Source organism: Mirounga leonina, unplaced genomic scaffold, assembly GCF_011800145.1.
Source record: "Mirounga leonina isolate KUSES-001 unplaced genomic scaffold, KU_Mleo_1.0 Mir_165, whole genome shotgun sequence".
NCBI lineage: Eukaryota > Metazoa > Chordata > Mammalia > Carnivora > Phocidae > Mirounga > Mirounga leonina.
In genome coordinates this window covers 77,828,514-77,842,254 of record NW_023270415.1, presented here as the reverse complement: position 1 = coordinate 77,842,254, position 13,741 = coordinate 77,828,514, and the positions used below count along the sequence as shown (strand labels likewise).

The window sequence follows — 13,741 nt, the reverse complement described above, 5'->3', positions numbered from 1 at the left end:
TCATTGTTTCGCTGTTGCTGTTACTGCTCTCGTCACTGTCACTAATTTATGAAGCAGCATTTTACATTTTAAAGAGGTTTTATTAAGAATCCAAATTTCTATCTTTCTTTGAAAACCTCAACGATCTAGCAATACACAGTCAACCTTTCTGCCCAGTGGTAATTAGTGACTGCTAAGGAGCAGTGGTCTCCTATAGATAGGGTGGGGAGCTTCCACTGCCTCAGTCTCCCTCACGCAGATATGTGAAACTGATTTGTGATGGTGCTTCCCCCGTGGATTTCCCGGTGGTAGTAAACTGCCTCTGTGTAATGAGCCATTGCTCCCCAAGGACACATAGAGTGAGGGGCTGGGAGCCTTTGGTCACAACGTGTTTATCAACGGATCAATACGTAACCTTGTTTTAGGTGTGTTTCTGTATAAGGCAGTGCCATCTATCTAGCTATTTATCTATCTATTATCTATTTACCCATCCATTTATCTATCATCTATCTATCCATCCATTTATCTATCATCTATCCATCCATTTATCTATCATCCATCTATCTATGTATCTATGTATCTATCTTCTATCATCTATCCATCTATCATCTATCTATCCATCTATCATTTATGTATCTGTGTATTTACCATCTATCCACTCATTTATCTATTATCTGTCATCAATCTATCATCTATTTATCTATCTATCCATCTATCATTTATCCATCTATTTACTATCATCTATCTATCTATGTATCTATCATCTATCCCCCCATTTATCTATCATCTGTCTATCTATCTATCTATCATCTATCTATCTATCTTTGAATTTTTTTTTTTTTAAGATTTTATTTATTTGCGAGAGAGACAATGAGAGACAGAGAGCATGAGAGGGAGGAGGGTCAGAGGGAGAAGCAGACTCCCTGCTGAGCAGGGAGCCCGATGCGGGACTCGATCCTGTGACTCCAGGATCATGACCTGAGCCGAAGGCAGTCGCTTAACCAACTGAGCCACCCAGGCGCCCTATCTATCTATCTTTGATCCACTAACATTGAACTCATGGCCAGTGGCACTATGCCTCAGGTCTGAGTGCAGCTCATCTAACACACTCTTGTCTCTGCTGGTGTCCTGCATTTAGGGACATGGGACAGCACTTCAGCTCTACACTAGGGGCCATTTTAGTTAACAGAGTCACCAACAAAAAGCACAAAAATACAGAAATAGAAGGGTACTAAATAGATTGCAGAGGACACGTGTTTACAGCATAAGAACTGGAAACAGAAGGTAGTGTGGTCTTGCCTGAGCTCAGGTGAAACAGGTGCACGGGGGAGTCAGAACTTGTCTGTCTGGGAGCACATCTGAGTGACCATGGAGCCCCTGAGCACCGTGTGTGAGGGTGTAGATACACGTTAGCAAGTAGGAGAATCCACATATACCGAATCCGTAAATAGTGAGGGTCAACTGCATGTGACTGGCACGCATTTTCTCTCACCATGTAGCCTGTCTTACAGTCCTCTTAATGGCACATACTGCAGAACACAAGTGTTTAGCTTGGTGAAGTCCAGTTTGTCAATTTTTTTGTATGTGGATCATTCTTTTGGTGTTAAGAACTCTTCACTTATCCCTAGATTTCAAAGCTTTTTTTTAATTTTTCTTCTCGAAGGTTTAATAGTTTTACTTTTTGCATGCAAGTTTATGATCCAGTTTGAATTAATTTTTGTAGAAGGTGTGAGATCTAAGTTGAGCTTTTTGTTTGGTTTTGGTTTGGTTTGGTTTTTGCCTATAGATATCCAAGCACTTCAGGATCATTGATTGAGAAGGCTACCTTTTCTCCACTGAATTGCTCTTGAACTTTTGTCAGAAACCATTTGAGCATACATGTGCTCTCGTTACTGCTGGGTGGGGGTAGAAACTCAGGCCCCCCACATGGTCTGTACTTTAAAAAGGTGGGATTCTCATCACCATTCATTAGTAGTGAAAATCTGGCTCCCTCCTCAAAGACCTTCTCTTGCCAAATGAGGAAGGTGCCTTGTTAAAGCTTGCCAGTGACGTCGAGGCTCCCACTTGGCCTTTGCTGGTATGTGTGGGGGTGAGGTCACATCCTTTGTGTGTAGTGTGGCTGGAGTACAGCTACTACTGTCTAAAAGTTTTCTATGCCGTGAGGCTGCCCATTTTCTGGTCCTTTGTCTAGAGAAAACAGACATTTTTGTTGGGGATTTTGTTGTTGTTTTTGTGCAGCCATTAGAATTTCTGGGTGGTTGGTTTCTCTCTGGGATATACGAGGCAAAAAGAAGTGCAGAGAACTCACCACCACGTCTTTATCTGGACCTTGAGGTCCTTAGACTGTTTGCTTTCTTCTTTGTCTGTAAAAGTCTGTTGTTTGTTTTACATATACTGTCTAGAGGTTTTGTTGTATGTAGTGGGAAGGATGAGGAAAAGTATGTCTACTCATCTTTCCTGGAAGCAGATGTCATAGGAGGTACTTTCTTTCTTCTTTTTTTTTAAATCATCATTTTACAGATACAGAAACAAGTTCAGAGGAGTTGTGTGGTGTATTCAAAAGCACACAGCTCACAAATGATGTCACCCAAACTTAGGCTATGAATCTAGCACCAGTGCTCTTTGCTCTACATCTCCTCTGCTTATCACTCAACGCACACGTACAACAAACCGAGCCTGTCAACAGAACCTTCTATGAGTATATTCACAGTGCAGTGTCGCCCCCCGCCATACGCTTGATGAGCCAGTGGAGACTGATGGGTTCATGGTTCATTTTATCTCTATTTCACTTTGTTTTAGTCACATCCCATTTCACAATGGGCTTGAAATCGGTGGAAGGGGAGAATAGCACGATGCCAGAAATCTTCCTGAGTGCTTGTGAGCAGAACGGCAAAGGCAGGGACCTGTAGGAGGTACTTCTGCACCTGTGGAGGAAGTGGACAGATAGGAGGGTTACTGATAGTGTGGGAACCTGCACGATGTCCTGAAATGATGGGATTTGGAAATGGGAGTGATGTATTACACATAAGGGCACAGAAATATGCTGGAAAAGCGGTGGGCAAGACCCCTGGGATTGGCAACCCAGCTGCTGTGCTTCTAAAGGAAGAATTTGTGTTGCAACATGACAGCGACTCAGTTTATGTATGGATTTTGCACGATGTGTTAAAGCTTCCATTTTCCCATAGAATGGACTTTCCTGACCAAACAAAAGCCATGCCCCTTACGGTACCAACCTTGTGACCAACCATCTATCCCTTTCCCTCTCCCTGTTACCACCAACCTTGTGACCAACCATCTATCCCTTTCCCTCTCCCTGTTACCACCAACCTTGCATGTGTCTCCTATGATCTCACTTCATCTCAACTTCCTTGTCCATCTTGGTCCCATCCTAGCCCTCTCCCACTGTCCCTCCTTGATGCCAATGACTGTGCACGCTGCCTAGAAACTTCCATGGTTCCCTTTGGCCTGTACTTTTAGAAGAAGCCAACAGTAAGGAGTCTGATCTTCATCAGCCTGTCCTCTGTTCTTTCCTTAGGTATTACCAGATCCGAGTGACCTTGAAGGTGTCCTCAAGGATCCCCCACAGACTGAGCGCCTCCATCGTTGGGCAGACAGGTGAGCAGGAGGATGGCAATGGGGTACTTGCTTTCCACTGGTAAACCGTCCTTTATCACTACACACCAGTGCACAGCAGAGTGCAACGTATGTAGCGACATTCAGTAAATCGCATTGAATGTTGGATGAGTGAATTTTGGAAATGGAGGCCCATTCTTGGTGTAGCCATGTGTGCACATTGTTGCAAGGGGAACCTGGCTGAAGGAAAACACACTCTCCCAGGGATAAACCTGGCTGTGAAGGGTTGGCTACAGACAAGTCAGGGAGGAAGACGATGGCAAGTGTCATCCTGTTGTCAGTCCTGATGATCAGCTAGTTACAGAGGACTGAATAAGTTGGCAGTTGTGGTAGAGCTTCCCAGGTACAAGGAGGACTCAGAATCAACACTCCCAGCTTGGGGAGAAGGATGGCCAAGGACAGCCCTGGTTCTAACTCGGAGGAGGCTGGGTGTTAGTGGGCATCCAGGACTCCCAGCAGGTGTAATAGAGCACTGAGTCCAAAAAATAGTTTATTGCATAAGAAGTAAGGATAGGCATCAAGAGGAAATACTTATATTAGTACATTTGGGAGAATGTGTAGATCAGTCATAGCATATGAAGGAGAAAAACAGGGATGGCAGGGGCGCCTGGGTGGCTCAGTCAGTTAAGCATCTGCCTTCGGCTCAGGTCATGATTGCAGGGTCCTGGGTTCGAGCCCCATGGTGGGCTTCCTGATCAGCGGGTAGTCTACTTCTCTCTCTCTCCCTCTTTCCCTCCCCACTGCTCATTCTCTCTCTCTCTCTCTCAAATAAATAAAATCTTTGTAAACAAAACAAAACAAACCCTATATGGATGGAAGAGAGAGAAAGCAAGGAGATAAAAAGAACTATGGAAAATCTGCTTAACTTTAAAGATACAAATAGAGGTAGTAAAGATTGTTATAGACATAAAAACCAGTAGAGTCGAAAGCTCTCGTCATAGCTACCCTTCAAAGAAGTCCTTTTGGAATTTCCCTGGCAATCGGGTCACTTCATTATTGGCGGTGATATTATGGTGAGTGGAACCGCATGCAATGAAATACCCGGAGACTCCGGGTGTAGACACAGTGGTCTGCTTAGCTCCACCTGCAGGAGGCTTGGGCGGCGTGGGGCAGAGCAGGCTACTCAGACCACACAGGACAACATCAAGGACTGCTGGTGGTTGATCAGAGCCTGTGGTCTAGAAATAGAAAAACACTGGAGACCGCCTGCCCCTCCTCTGACTCTGGGCAGAGTTAAGTGTCAAGTACTAGGCAAGTCAACCCATCTCCAGGGTGTCCCTTGTCTTCCACTCTGCTCCTCTCTCCGGGGAAGAAATCGGGCAACTGAGACTGGTGGGCACCTGGTTTCCTGTGTCCCATGTGCATTCCGGAAGCCTGCGGTTCCCTGCTGGCCACTGTCTGTGTAGTGTCCCATCTCTACCCCACTTTCTTTTTTTTTTTTTTTTTTAAGATTTTATTTATTTATCTGAGACAGAGAGAATGAGAGAGACAGAGAGCACATGAGAGGGGGGAGGGTCAGAGGGAGAAGCAGGCTCCCTGCTCCGCAGGGAGCCTGATGCGGGACTCGATCCCGGGACTCCAGGATCATGACCTGAGCCGAAGGCAGTCGCTTAACCAACTGAGCCACCCAGGCGCCCACTACCCCACTTTCTGCCAGAAGAAGGTTGATTGGCAGAGGGAGTAGGAATCCTGCCATTGCATGAACTCCTGTGTGACCCCAGGCATTGGCAACTTGAAATTTAATTTCCTCACCCGAAAAATGAGGATAAAAACCTATCCTCTGTAGTATTCTTGTCTTAGAGATTATAAAGGAAAAGGACATTTTACATTCACAGAGATTATACATGTTAATTGCCAGGAGAGGAACTGGCTCAATGTCATTGTTCAGTCAGTCTGACCTGTGAGTGGCCACACAGGGCTGTGGGGCTGGGTCTGTTCTCAGGGACGAGGCTGGGACCTGGAAATTGGGTGGGATCTGTACCCCAGCCCACCTGCCCACAGCCAGCCCCAGGTTCCTGACAAGGACTCTGGTCCTTCCCTGTGACTCTAGCACCTGAGGTCAGTTGCTGTCGCCAACGGAGCCTTCTCTTGGAGCTGGTGGTCCCCACCCCCCACCGTGAGGACCAGAGGGCTGCTGGACATCCGGCTGCCGGCAGAGCCCAGCAAGGGGCTTGGGGAGAGGAGGACTTGCCACACAGAAACAAAGACAAATGAAATGCAGTTTGGGGGAGGAAAAAAAAAGCTTTTCTTCTTCTTTGGTCTGGTTTGACATAGGGCTAATTGGGGTACACTTGCTGTGCCCTTGGAATATCCCCGAGCATACTATTTAGAACAGAATGCTAACATAGAGGCCAGCAATAATTACCATAAGGATTGCTCCATGAGTGAGCAAGAGAGAGCTGTTGTGATTTCTTTCTCAAAGTGATTTCCAGTTGCATTATTTTCAGTTAGATATCATTGCAGTGCCAGGCACGCCAAAAACTTAGTGGTTTAAAACCATGATTTATTCTCGATGTTTTGAGTTGGCCGGCCTCATCCAGGTCATTCATGTGCTGCTTTCTGCTGAGATTTCTGCAGAGAGGATGGATCGTTGGAGATCATGACATCAGACATGTCTGATCCTTGGTTGGGATGGCTGGACTGCTCAAGGGAACAGCTGAGCTTCTGTCTCCAGTTGGGTGGTCCAACCTCTTATATGGTGGCTCAATTCACTGAAAGAGGGGGCGGTTGAGGGGAGAAAGGAGATTCTAGGTTTGTAACAGGCTGGGCTGGGAATTGGCCCAGGGTCCCTTCCCCACATTGCATTGCTCAAGGCCAGGTGCAAGGCCAGCCCACCTTCAAGGGGAGGGGAATATACTTTCACCCCTGATGAGGCGCCCTCTGCAGGTACAACAATGAAGGCAGTTTTAACAGTCGTGTTTGTATATATTATTATCCAGACATGATTTCCATCACATGCATGTAGTTCTAAGTAGGCAAAAAGAAAGAAAACCAGATGTTTAGATGATGCGGTAGGATATACTGAGAAACAATGAGAAGGAGTCAAAGCATATGGGACCTAATGATGTCTTTGACACTCATTAGTGGAGTGGTCTTGCAGGGACAAATGATTTAATTTGGCGGTTTTATTCCATTTATCTCTAAAACAGAAATAGAAAAAGTTTGCTGTGTCTAGAGGTGCAGAATTCAGTAGTGGTGAGAACCACAGGCTCTGAGCTTTCCACGTTCAAATCCTACTTCCAACACTTGTCCGCTGTGTGGATTTAGAAAAGTTTTTGATTTGATGGATGGGTTGATTGATTTTTGGGTTCCTTACCTGTAAAGTGGGGCTGGTAAGAGGCACCTACCTCCGGATTTGTGTTAAGGATTGAATGAATTATGCAAGGAAATGCCTGCAAGAGTGCCTGGCACAGAGTAAGCTCACAGTACCTGTTAGCTGGAGTAAATGTCCCTATTGTGCACACAGTGGTTATTCGCTTAGCAGCTCTCTGCCCCGTGCCGGTCCGGGACACATCGCCGGGGATGGGAGGCTGCCTTGCTGCTTTGGAAGAGCTCACGGTCCTCCAGGGGAGGTGGGCAAGTGTCCCACGAGTCCAGCAGAGGTGGATGTTGAGATGGGATCCCAAGTGAGGTCTGGAATTGGGAGCAGAGGTTGGCTCAGCAGACAGAGGTAGGAAAGGATGATCTGGGCAGATGTCGCAAAATGACTGGGGCCTGAGCAGTGCAGGCGCGAGCACAGGGCGGGAGAGATGTGGGGTGGCAGGGCCGAGGGGGGAAGAGAAACGGTGTGGCTAGGGGCCGGGGAGTGGGGGCCGAGTTGTGCTGACCAAGCACACGGACTTCCTTGCAGCCGGTTGGTCCAATGAAATGAGAGCACTTCAGAGACACAAACCCAACACAGTTCAAACATGAGATGTTGTCTCATGAATGAAGGGGCAGAATTAGACATTTTTGTTCTCTTCCTCAATATATCTGTCCTCTGGTAGCCACATTAGGTAGAGATGGTTTCAGTTAGGCAGACGATTTAGATACTGTTTCTCAAGATGTGAAACAATTGCTCATTGAATTTTCCAGGCTCCATGTTTATGGTTGGATTCTGTAAATAAGAGAAAATGAATAATTTCCCATGTGAAATGCAACCATTACCTGCCACCATTGCGTTGTCTTTTTTCAATATGTTTTTAAAAGATGACTTGGGGAAGGTTTCTTCTGGTCTGAGTGAACTGTGTATCTCATGACTGTGAGGGATTCTGAACTCAGAAGGGACCGTCCCCCGGGCATTCTGGAAAGATCCCAGCATTACAGAACAGACATGCAAGCAGTCAGCTGACTGCACAGCCTGGGTGACAGGTGTCCCATCTGCTCCTGGAACTGGGGGCAGGGCAGAGAGGGGGCTGTTTCTCTGTGGATGTGGCAATACTGGGGGGTGTTTGGCCCTGGTGTCCGGTGGGAATCTAAAGTCTACAGCGTCTTGGTCATTACCAGAAATAGAAAAGTATAAATTACAGGCGATCCCATCATGATCCACTGGGGCCAGGATAAGTCTTGGCTGCCCCAAACCTTTCAGATGCCTCTACAAACCAAAGTACTGGGATCTCAGAGGCACAGAGATGAATTTTGGTCACTTAAGATGTGTAACAGGAAGAGAAACCAGAGTGAGAAATTTTAAAATGTGATTTGCTTGCCTCAGAGCCTTGCTTACCCTTTGTGGGTCTCCCAGAATGGTCACCTCCTCTCTCCTGAGGTCAGGGTTGCGAGTAATCGACATGTCTGTGCCTGTGAATAAGTATTATGTCTACTTAATTGTGATAATTTCCTTCCACCACGATGGTGCTATTTCATAGATTTTGCTGTTTCTTCCTCCCTGAAGGTGTTAGAAAATGTTTCCCTGGGGTGGGGCGAGGGGGGGGGATGATCACTGAAGTCAGAGAGGGCAACCTCAGGCTATTGAGAGCTGCGCACAGAAAAGGCATCCGCTTGTCACAGTTCATCAAAGCCCGAGAGAAGATAGCATAGGAAATTGTGGAAATGTATAAAAATTACCATGATTAGTTTTAGTACTGTTTTGAGAGGTGATTTCCATTAAGTAGAAGCATTTAAGGGTTTCATCATGTAGGGGGCGCAGGGGGGCATTTATTCTTTAAATGAATCAACCTGATTTCTTTTCAGGGTCCATTAAAGTGCACCTAAATATCAAATATGCCTGTTCTTATGGAGAATACTAAGCACGTAAAACAGTCGTGCTCCCAGGCTCTGAGTATCCACCTGGGGCCCGAGGAGAGCACTGCTCGGGGCCGTCAGAAGGAGGTCTCCGGCCAAGCCGAGACTTGAGCAATATCCTCCCACCCGCTCAGCTCCGAAATCAGTGGTCAGCTCAGAACCACTGAAGCCCAGGTCCCTAACCTTTGACCCCCCCTGGGCAGACCAGGAGTCTACTCTGCCAGCTGGCCCTGTGACATGGGGCCAAGCCTGGTGTTGCTCCTCCTTTGTCCTTGAGATGGCATCTTTAAGCCTGCTTGCCCTGCAAGGCCCTCCTCTGGAAGTTGTCTTCAATGTGCTCTATCTCTGCCTCTGTTCTTGCTGTTCCTTCCACTCTGAATGCCTGTCCCTCCCACCCTCCCCCTCGGGTCCAGGAGACTGGCAGAAAGGACTGATGCAGCTTCTGGGAGGGAGATGTCCCACCACATCGAAATTACCAATTCCCTATCTGAGTGTCCTTCTCACAATTGCCTACACACACACGTACCTCCCCCATCGCCATGCTTCCATTTCAGTGTGCCCTCATCCCCTGCCACCTGCGACTTGGCTTTGGAGGACCACCCCAGGCTTCTGGGAGCACTTTGTTCAAGATTGGAACTTGCCTGAGCCTTTGAATCCCACTGTCCGTCACAGTCTTCCCAAGCCCAGCCCGCACCCATGAGTCTCCGTACAGGGACAGGGAAGCCCCGTGCCTTGTCTCAGGATGGGACAAGCTGAGATGTAACTCATATTCCAGAGTCCCCTGCAGGGTCACCTTTGCTGAAATGCACGCATGTCTGCCTCCCTGCCAACTCCCTGCCTTCCCCTGCCCTGTGTTCTCCATCCTGCTCCTGCTGGAGCACATCCATAAGAGGTCACCAGCGCATGAGCCCTCGTCTCTGGGTCTGCTGCTTTATCAACTGTATCCAGAAACCACTAGAAGTTGTATAGCATTAGTTGTATTATAGGAAGTAGAGCGTGAAGTTAGCCAGAGCTGAGTTCACCTGGGTTCCTTGTGACCCTGGGCCAGGAGCTTCTGTGCGTAGCGCCCTCTGTGAATGGAGTAACTGTGATAGAAACAACCCTGTAGGGCTGTTTGGGGGATCAGGTGACATGCATGGATACACCAGGAGCCCCCACGTGAACACATGCCAGCTCATGGCCTCCTTGCTTCAGCTGCCCACCACGTTTGGCAGGAATAATCTCCTAATCCACCCCATACTCAGTGTGCATTCTGTGGAGACACTCAGCGTCACACCCCAGTTTCTGAAAGTCGGCTGCATGTGAGGCCGTTGAAGCAGAGCTTGCTGGCAGACCCTGCTCTCTCGGAGCTCAGATGTGGTGGGGAGCCGAGGGGCTGAGTGACAATGACAGAGAGAGTGATGAGGACCCGGGAGGAGAGAGGCCTGGCTGCTCAGGGCTTGGGCAGCCTCCCTGGAAGGGCCGCAGTGCTCTCTTCCCAGGTTTGACTCCATCAGGCAGACCTAACCTCCAGGGGTCCTGGCTTCTGGCCTGGGGTCGTCAGAGCAAATCTCTTTGTGTTCAGAGAGCAAGGAGAGCCCGCCAGCAGGTCCGCAGGGCCTCAGCCCACCTGGCGTCGGCACACCTGCCCTGCTATTCCCCCCACATGGGGTAAGGCTCCTCCCCCAGCAGCCTGCGCCTGGGTGGGGGCACCTTGCACCTGGCGGCCATGATTTAGGGATGGGCACCCACAAAGAAAGGTGAGGGTAAGTGAGGGATCCCTGATGCATATGGCAGAGACAACGGGACACAAGTTTCAGAGTGGCCTTCCTTGTGGGTCGGGGAGAACAGCGTCGGTCTCTAGGGCACACCACACACACACACACAAACACACACACACATGCACACACATGCTCTGGACCAGCCAGCTGGGTCCCACTCACACGGGAGACCTAGAACCTCTGTAAAATGGGAGTCATCCTCCGCATCCTTTCTTCATGGAGTCATGAGAATTGAAAATATGAATATTATGAAAGGGAGGTTGACATCCTAAGCCTTCAATACATTCTGGCTATTTTTAGTTTTATTGAAGAAGCCACAGTCAGCAGACGAGGGTGAAATTTATATGGACTGAAACTAGGCCTGATGGGTTTTTGCTTATTCTGTAAATGCTCCTTCAGTGTCTCCTGTGGGTCCCGCACTGTTTCCAGAGCTCTCTGAACTCCCAGAGGCCCCCCGACAGATGTTGTCTTCCCTGGTGAACTCCCCATCACTGGAGGTTCCAAGCCTGGGTTTCCAGCATGGTTTGAGACCCTGGCAATGGAGAGGAATACTATAAGGTAGCGTATACTGACTCCTAGTCCTTCTAGTCTTATGAAGATGAGGTTGCCTTTTATTGTACTTTTTTTGTGTGTGTAGATATTTAGGGATGTTAGTAAATCCTCCATGTGCAAGATGATGTCTACAGCCCTGGCACCATGTGGCTTTATTCCGTTCTAGCTTCCTGGTGCCTATCAGTGTGTCTGGAACATAGTTGGTGTTCCCTGTACATTTATTGAATTGATGAATGAAAGACCAGGGAATGGAACTTGGACCAAAGAAAGAAAGAAAAGAAGCTAAATTCCACGCAATTAAAAAACAAAACAAAACACAAAAACATAGTGAGCTCTCGAAGGCTCGGTGATAATAGGGAGGAAGTATCTCAATGGAAAAGTATGCTGTTTCTGGTTCTCAATTAGTAGTCAATAAGCTGTTGTTGTTGTTGTTTTTTAAAAGATGATTATTTGGAAAACAGCAAAGTGTCCCAAGAGGCAAGACAACCTCTTTTTGATTTGGCTAAATGGTCTCTGAGAGTCTAAGAATGAACCAAGTTGTGTGGAATTGGGAGCATCCATGTGGGCAATGTCTGGGAGGGGACGGACCCATCAGGCCTCTGAGTGTGGGGACCACACCCTACAGGATTCCTGAGGGATCCAGTTTCTAGATCCTCACTCCTACCCCTCCTAAGTCAGCTCTAAAAGTGAGATGAGATGGGGAGCAGATAAAGTACTGAAGAGGAAATAGACGTGGGGACACACAAGATGAACTTGGTGCTCTGTGAGAACCTTGAAATTCTGTAATTGTAGCTATTAAGTTGATCCTAACAGCAGATAATCGGATGGTTTCATCTTCTCTGCTCAGTGACTTACAGCTATGTGAAGAAATTCCGAAGTCTTAATGCCTTAACGTAAAGGACCTCTTCCCTGAGGATAGACCTGCGTGGCAGAGGGTCCTCATAACTGATCTGCCTACAGGTGCATTTTCATCCAGGGCTGATGAAAAAGTGTAATCATGCAAAGAAGTATTTGTTTCTGAGCTAGCCGAGGTGGTTGAGCAGATGAAATAGTAACTGCCAGAAGCAGCAGAGAGCCTCTCTCTGTGTGGTCCAGACACATGCTCCCTGGCTGGGCCCAGGGTCCTCTCTCTCCACCGTGAGGAGCAATCAAGTTTGTCCTGTCCAGTATTTCCCCAGTGAAAATGAGGGAGTCTGTGCCCCCATGACATGTGGAGTTTTTTTTTAATCCAAGGGATCAGGGATGAGTATATCAGAACCCCTAGAATAGAGGGAAGGGGAGCATTCTCCTCAAGACCAGATTCCTGCTGAGGGAGATTCTGCACGCCCCACACTGGGTCCTGAGAGCTACTTCAGAAACTCCGTCCGCCCGGCCCCGGGTACTCTTACTTTTGGTGACCCCACTCCACTTCCTAGGAGACATTGAAATGTACCAATTTCCCACATTGAATATACATTTTTTTCTGTAAACTTGTTTTTATTTTAGTTATTATTTTTTATTTAGAGAGAGAGCACACACGTGTGTGTGCACAAGTTGGGGGAAGGGGGAGGGGCTGAGGGAGAGGGAGAGAGAATCCCAAGGAGGCTCCACACTCAGCATGGAGCCTGACGTGGGGCTCGATCTCATAACCTTGAGATCATGACCTGAGCTGAAATCAGGAGTCAGACACTTAATTGACTGAGCCACCCAGGTGCCTCTAAAATGCATTTGTAAAATTAATTAGCTCCAAATAACTATTTGTGAACACTTGTTATTTTTCTGCATACTCAGGAAATGTTGCAAAGTAAGACAGTCTACCTACAAGATCTTTGCAAAAGCAGCGTAACATTTATAAAGACTAAATGTGACCAGTATATTATTTCGAGGAAATTTAATGAAGTATTTATTAATTTGACCTTGCAGCATTATGTTTATATCTCGAATCCCGTTCTTTTGCTTTAATCTCAATCATTTAGGCCCTTGGGCAGCTTGGAGACCCCAGGCATCCTGACAATGGAGGCCGAGCCATAAAGCAGACCATGCTGATGGGCCTGTGTCCTACATACGGGCACAGTCCAGAATTACTGGACAAGTTGAATCAGTGGCCATTTCAATAATAAAAATGTGAAATTTTCCATTTCCACATTTATTTTAAGAACTAAGTTTCATCCATGCCAATAGGACAAATTGGGCCTTGTGCCAGAGACAGAATAGTCAGGTTCTAAGGGGCTTTGAAGGCAGAGAAAGCTGGACTCACATCTTGGCTCAATCTCTTATGGGCTTTGTGCCTTCAGGCAAGTCACTTGATCTTCCTGAATTTCAGGTCTTTTATCTGTAGGATGAGGATCATAATTTGTACCTCACAGCACGCTTAAAGGCTGAAATCGGCCTTTCCCACAGTGTGGCATTAACGCCGGTGTTGGTTAGTAATTGTACGGGATTGTGAGTGACGCAGACATGACATATTGGGGCTTAAGCCAGATAAAAGATGGCTTTTCACTCACATTAAGCTCCAGATGCGGGTAGACCACATTGGCATGGTGCCGTCACGTGGCCATCAGACCCCGAGCTCTGGCTGTCTTTCTGCTTCTTCATCCTGACGAGCAGCCTCCACTATT

At 47.4% G+C, this 13,741-nt stretch overlaps 1 protein-coding gene across 1 annotated transcript in view; it reads left to right on the top strand.

The window, feature by feature from the left end:
• Nucleotides 1-13,741, top strand: part of FAM135B (family with sequence similarity 135 member B) — a 173,125-nt gene that overhangs the window by 34,651 nt on the left and 124,733 nt on the right. Inside the window, exon 2 of the mRNA XM_035011112.1 lies at nt 3,515-3,594. Within this exon, the coding sequence (XP_034867003.1) occupies nt 3,515-3,594 (80 nt within the window). The remainder of the gene's footprint in view (nt 1-3,514; nt 3,595-13,741) is intronic.